We start from the raw sequence: 6,645 nt of genomic DNA, 5'->3' as shown, positions 1-6,645 counted from the left end.
CAACTGCTCCATTAGAAGTAGAGATACCGAGTTCTTTGTCACCGCCCTTGACAAACTTTTTGACAGAAAAAGAATTTGAAAAAAATCTTTGTCAAGTCATGTGTATGTGGCACTCGACAAACGTGTCCTTGATGTTACGGAGTCGTTAACCCCGAATGGTTCATGTCACGTGGCACCTAGTTGGCAAGTTGCCTGGTTCAATCTCTAGTTCTCGAAAATGGTACTATAGGACGAGTGTTTTCAATGTGCCGAGTTCAGTCCGTGCGGCTCTCGGCAAACTAAAGTCTATACCGAGTTCTTATGTTTGTCAAGTTTAAGACTTGGCAAACTGTGTGTTTCTCATGATCCCGGGTTTGGCAAAGAGCCTAGAACTCGGCAACGACTGATTTTCTAGTAGTGTTGGAAGAAACAAAAAAAAACCTAAGAATTTCATATTGTATATGATATATTTGCTACCTTTTGTGCTTTTTTTTATAATCCACCTATCATCGGCTATTTATCCAACTTTTTTGTTTGACATTGTATAATGTTGAAGTAATACTAGGGCTACAATCTATATATTGTACTTCCTCTATTTCTTTGTCTAAGGTGCATTATTTTCGGCACGGTGACAAAGGCACATAATTGTAAACTATTTGGGATGAAATTACCCTCGTCTAATTCATTGATTAGCGACAAGTAAATCATTTAGGCTAGGAAAGGAAGAGATACACGCAATCGGAAGAGGGATGGTTTCTTTTTCTTTCTCTGCAAGGAGATATACATGCAATCAGACGAGAGATACTTTTCATTTTCTGAAGGGCCAAGATCGAAATTACGAGGAATTAGAATAAATGCACTTTATATTTTGAAATTTTATCAAAAAAACAAATACGCAGAGTGTATAAGACAAGCGTGTGTTATCAAGACTAATCAATGATTTCCAATCTAACGGCCGTCGTTGCCTTGTTCCGTCGGGGCTCCATAAGGATCTGTTTCCCGATCCCTAGTCCTGCTGGATTAAATTCATCCAGGTACGTAGAAGGCATGCGGAGAAGCTTACATAAGGCGTCGTTTTTCTTTCCGCGGAAGTCTCCTACCGTCCTAGCTCAATCCCGAAACCCTCGCTCCCGGATTCCATGTCGTCCTCGCCGCCAGCGCCCGTTATGGAGGACATGGAGGTGGAGGCGGAGACGGTGCACGGCGAGGCGACGCGTCCACCACCCACCGCCACCGTGGAGACCGGCACCGGGGCTGTCGTTGGAAGTCCAGCGGCGAACCACACCGAGATGTCGCCGTCTACCCACGACCACGAGGAGGAAGGTGATGATGGCGTCGATTACTCCAGCGAGGCGGGAGGTGCACAGAGCGCAGAGTTTGAGGCTGCAGTAAAGGCTTTGTGGCACGAGGTTATCAACGTCGAGGAGAAGCCGTCGGCGGGGAACACATGTTCAGTCTGTATGGAACCCTGGACCTGCGAAGGTCTTCACCGCATCTGGTGAGGCTTCTCTTATACTCCCTCCATCTACACTTAGTATAAAGTTAAGACACTTATTTTAAGAGGAATGGAGTATCTTTGTACGTGCTATACTACTACGTTTGCGCCACAAGTAATTTCGGACAGAGGGAGTACGAATTAGTTTCTATGTATTTCTCGTATCTGAATAGAATAGATGTAGGTAATTTTAGCTATGGAACCAGCGACACTTTGATAAAACAAACAAGTAATCATCGATCTCCTGTATATCTCTAATCTGCTACCCAACACGCAGTTGCATTCCTTGTGGACATGTGTACGGCAGATCTTGTCTGGAGAAGTGGCTGCACGAGAACGCCAAGGTACATACAACCACATGATTCTCAACTTTTTCAGCTGGTACGTACCAGCATGATTCTAAACTTGTCCATGTATATTGTCACTATAAAATATTTTTTCAGTACAATGTACTTTATGTCAAGAGCACTGATCTATTTACTAAATCGTTTGATCATATCAAATCTTTGTTCCCAGTGCCCTCAATGTAAGCTGCAGTTTGAGGACAAGCTTATTATCAACCTGTATACGCCAGCAAATTTTGGGGACGGTTGCGGCACCATACAGGTTATGTTTCTTTCTCTGTCTTCTGTGCCCAATAGTTTTGTCGCACATGTTCAAACTAATTTTCTCGTGATAACATTAATTTATACTACACTCATATCAAAATATAAAATGTTTTGTAGGCTAACGTCTTACATTTTGATATGGAGGTAATAAGAATCATCAAATGAACCAGTTTCTCAATTTTTAGATGGCCTTTGCAATCAACATCATATGCTTGCTGAACAAGCCTACCCACTCGGTTGTTCATAGTGCATCCCGGTTATCATGGTGTAAACCAATGTGGAGGGACACTTTTTTCCCATCACTTCTTTAATATAAAGTATGCACACTCGTACGTATTCAAGAAAAAAAAAACTATCGCAATTGCGTCTCTAAATTAAACATGAAGCACTAGGTGCCACTGTATGGCTTGCTTAGGGCATCTACAATGAGGGCGCTTAGCCCAAGCACCAGGTTCCTTGCCGTTTCAATCAAATCCCGTCCGATCCCTGGTTTTTGGCTGCACTACCGGAATCGCACCCTATGCCGACGGCCAGGGCCGTCGGCATAGCCCTGAATGGCCGTCGGGACAGGCCTATGCCGACGGCCCTCGTCGGCATAGGGCCGTCGGCAACATATCCGTCGGCGTAGCCAGGAAGGCCGTCGGCATAGGACCTATCCCGGCGGTGTCCGTACATCTATGCCGACGGCCCTGGCCGTCGGCAACGTTATCGCCTAACGGCGGCCGCCGTCAAGTGTTGACCAACGCGTGCTCGACACGTGGCAAACTAAGCCGACGGCTAGGCCGTCGGTATAGACGTCGGCATAATTTCAAACTAAGCCGACGGCTAGGCCGTCGGCATAGACGTGCCACGTGGCGAGCAGGCGTCACCCCTGGGGTGGGTCTATGCCGACGGCCTAGCTGTCGGCTTAGTTTGAAACTATGCCGACGGCTAGGCCGTCGGCATAGACCTACCATGTGGCAGCCACTGAGAGCTCACGACAGCTCTATGCCGACGGCCTAGCCGTCGGCATAGTTTCTGTCTGTGTTTTTTTTTCTTTTTCTGTTTTGTTTCAGCTCAATTCATTTGAATATATACAGCATCACACAACAAATATATGCATCACATAACAGCTGGCCCAGCAGCATCACACAACAAATTCATCATCACACATCATAAGAAGCATCGCAAAGCATAAACATATAAGTATCATCACCACCAAGCATATAAGAATCTCACAAACAACAATAAGAAACATCACAATCATATAAGTATCATCACCACCAAGACCGCCACAATGTGACCCAAAGGCTTAAGCGCCAGGACGTCGAGCACCACAGAGGTCGTCACCGCCAAGACCGCCGAAGCCCAGGTCGTCACTGCCAGCGGCAGCGCTACCGCCAAGACCGCCTCCACCTCCGCCTCCGCCTCCGTGGATCGGAGTGGTCGGGCTCCGTGTCTCCAGAGTGCTGCGAAGACCACCGCCAACGGTAGATCCACCTGTTCCCTGGATGTTGAAAAGACATATGCACGGGATATATGACTGTGTTGAAAGGCATGACATGCTTTGGGTGAATAGATTGGGGATGAACTAACCGGCGAGGGGCTAGCGTTCTGTGCCACAAACTCCTCAAAGCTCATCAGCACTGGTTGTGCTGGAGGGCATTATGCTGGAGGGAACTGAGGACACCTGTCGGCCGCCATATCCTGAAAAGCATGCAGCATCTGGCTATCCCTCTGCACTTGGTGTTCATAAAGCCTCTGATGCCACGCCATGGTCTCCTGGCGTGTGTACTCCAGGTAGGCCTACGGTATGACATGATGGAACTCATAAAACTACTAAATGCGGAAAATGAAGTGAGCAATGAAGATAAGAGGGAAAATACTTACAGATTGTTGCTCCTGAAAGAGGGACTGTGTACTGGTCACTGGCTGGCTCGTGCGCTGGCTCAGGCTTGGGTCGATCCGACGAAGCTGTGTGTAGGAGATACTAGGAGTGATCACAGCATCGAGAACCGCCTCCCGACCGTGCTCCTTGGGCCCCATCCTCACCACCGCCATGTCGTCCAGAGGCGCCGCAATGGGGTCAGGTGTGTCAGGATGTAACTTCAGATACGCTTCGGAGTAGGCCTTCTTCCTCCCTGCGGTCTTCTTGCCGTAGTACTTGGGCTCGCCAGGCTTGGGGTCCTTCCGCGTAAGGGCGATCTCCCACGCCTGCATGTGTGAGAGCGGCCGCTTCAGTTTCTCCTCCTGCACCACCAAACAGAGGTTAGTCATACATAAGAAAGTGATGGTAAATAGAATAAGAAGAATGTTTAATGGGGTTAGTCATACATTAACTGCCTTGTGGAGATAGTGGTTTCGGTTTCCCTGAGCATGTACTCCCTCCGTCCCTCGGTTAGCCTTATTTTTGGTTCTCATAGCCGCCCAGGCTCCAGCCTCATCACACCAAAGATCCACCAATGCCGCCCAGGACTCGTCTTTTCCATAACACCAATTTGGACACACCTACATAATAAAAGCATAATGGCATGTAGGTGTGTCCAAATTGGTGTTATGGAAGCATAAAGCATAAAGCATAATGTACCACAAGGTAATGAAAGCATAATATATGAAAGCATAATGAAAAATCTTTTATACTTACCGCCAAGAACTCGGGCCTCTCCAAGGTAATGCCCATCCTCCGCGCTTCTTCCTTGGTCATCTTCACACCAAGATAGTCGTGGTAGTATGTGGAGATGGCCACATAGCGCACCTCGTACTGCATCTGGCGGGCCTTCTTCTTGCATTGGCGCAGCACGATCTGGTCTGCTCTAGCCCTGTGCTCCGGAAGAACTCGATAGAATTTCTACAATCATGCATGAAACAAGAATGGAAGAAGCCATGAGTTAAATAATTTTCATGAAACTAGAATGGACTTGTTCTTCTGAAGAGAACTCACCCAGAAAGTAGTGATCACGACCTTGGCATGGGTCTCATGGTCCGCGTGGCGGGCCGCTTCCCAGTGGTCCCAGCTCGTGGCCAAAACCCGACGAGCCGGCTGCCTGACTGGATCCGGACAGTACAACCCCGGCCAGTATAACTTCAGCAAGACGGTGATGAGGCCGTTGGGAATACGGACCCCTTTAGAATATATCCAGTTGCTGCAAAAGAATGAACTATTAGCATGTGATAAGCAAAATAAATAACAACCGGAATAAGCATGTGACAAGCAAAATAATGAGCCACTTACTCTTTTCCCGTGGGCTCAATGAGCCACTTCTGCTCCTCAGCAGCCGGAACCTGCTTTGGTAGCTTTGCGTTACCATGCAGCCACCCCTTCTTGTCAACCCCCTTCCCGTCACCACCATCATCCCCGCCACCACCCTCCTCCTCGCCTGCCTCCCCCTCCCCAACCTCCTCCCCAACCTCCTCCTCCTCCTCCTCCTCCTCCTCGCCTGCCTCCTCCGCGCTGGCACCGATGCCAAGCCAGGCATCGGGCGCCTCATCCCTTTTTTTCATGCACGAGCCTTTTAACCAGCGTTGGAGATATTGTTTTGGTAGAAATTAATTTTGTTAGCGCCCCTACAAACGCACCTGCCTTGGAGGAATGGACTCCTTCACCGGCGCCAGTTCCTTAAATAATTATTTTTATTTTCTAAGCGTCCAATGAAACGACTCTTCATTGAACATGCCCTTATATACTTGGAATTTCACCGCCACTAAAAAAATTAGGGACGTATGCATGCAGATGAACTTAATTTTCGAATTTGCAGGAAGTGAAAGTTTATGTTAGTAAGGCGATGGCTGAAGTGGCGGCATACTATGACAGACGGTTGGAGTCAGAGATCGCCAGGCTCGAGGCAGAACAGAGGTTGTTTAATCAGGCAACGCGCCAGCAATTGGAGTCAACTAACTCTTATGTGGAACAGATGCATGCTCAGATCAAGGCCTTGCAAGCTGGGTTGTTGGTGAAGGGGCAGCTGAGCTGCCAAGCCGTTGCCGCCGCCTCTGAAGCCAGCAGAGTTGTGGAAGGAAGAGGCACGGGGTTAGCAGAACCGGGGGATGCGGATCATCAATCCGAATAAGCGCTTATATATACTCCAGGGAATGTGCCCATGGCCTGCCGCTACCTGGCTCCTTCAGATAAGAGCAAACCGCCCTCTCCTCTTCTTTCGTGATAGATGGCTTTCTCTCCCACGTGTAGAAACTAGAAACAACTACAGTACTAAGTTAAAAAGAGGGTCTCCCTCAGAAACTTCATGCAAGTGTTAAAAGGACGAAAGTACAAATTTATAAAGAATATATGTACCCGGTTTTGACTTCCTTCTGTTTTCTATATGGAGATTGAATTTGAATCTGAAATTTTGTGAGTTTGTAGACTTAATATATCTGTAAATGCGGTCGATGTTTTTTAACAAAAATCAAAAAAATAGGGGTGTTATCATGCATTGGTACCATGGTTGTACGATGTTCTTCTAGCACCTTGAACCTTTCTAGTTGAGTTTGTAGACTCTAACCACCATTTGGACTAGAGGGTGACACGGGCTTTGCCACGCTGAATTCCATTGTTATCTCAAGGCTTCACATTCCATGCAAACCACG

The 6,645-nt window shown here is 47.6% G+C and overlaps 1 protein-coding gene across 1 annotated transcript; it reads left to right on the top strand.

Moving 5' to 3' along the window:
* Window positions 1–1,076: 1,076 nt before the first annotated feature.
* LOC123147066 (uncharacterized) lies at window positions 1,077–6,312 on the top strand. The gene is made up of 4 exons (XM_044566314.1): window positions 1,077–1,477; window positions 1,752–1,818; window positions 1,991–2,080; window positions 5,817–6,312. Exons 1-4 carry the CDS (start codon window positions 1,119–1,121, stop codon window positions 6,126–6,128), a joined length of 828 nt encoding a protein of 275 aa, XP_044422249.1. The 5' UTR covers window positions 1,077–1,118; the 3' UTR covers window positions 6,129–6,312.
* The last annotated feature ends 333 nt before the right edge of the window (window positions 6,313–6,645 follow it).

This window comes from Triticum aestivum, chromosome 7A (genome assembly GCF_018294505.1).
Source record: "Triticum aestivum cultivar Chinese Spring chromosome 7A, IWGSC CS RefSeq v2.1, whole genome shotgun sequence".
NCBI lineage: Eukaryota > Viridiplantae > Streptophyta > Magnoliopsida > Poales > Poaceae > Triticum > Triticum aestivum.
Note: the sequence above shows the minus strand (reverse complement) of the source record. Positions and strands in the feature narration are given on the sequence as shown.

What these genes read in the sequence shown, in the direction of transcription:
- LOC123147066 (XM_044566314.1), top strand. Translation starts at nt 1,119, where the DNA reads ATGTCGTCCTCGCCGCCAGCGCCCGTTATGGAGGACATGGAGGTGGAG. An exon ending in GGCTGCACGAGAACGCCAAG is followed by an intron (nt 1,819 to 1,990) that starts GTACATACAACC and finishes CTTTGTTCCCAG; the next exon opens with TGCCCTCAATGTAAGCTGCA. An exon ending in ACGGTTGCGGCACCATACAG is followed by an intron (nt 2,081 to 5,816) that starts GTTATGTTTCTT and finishes TCGAATTTGCAG; the next exon opens with GAAGTGAAAGTTTATGTTAG.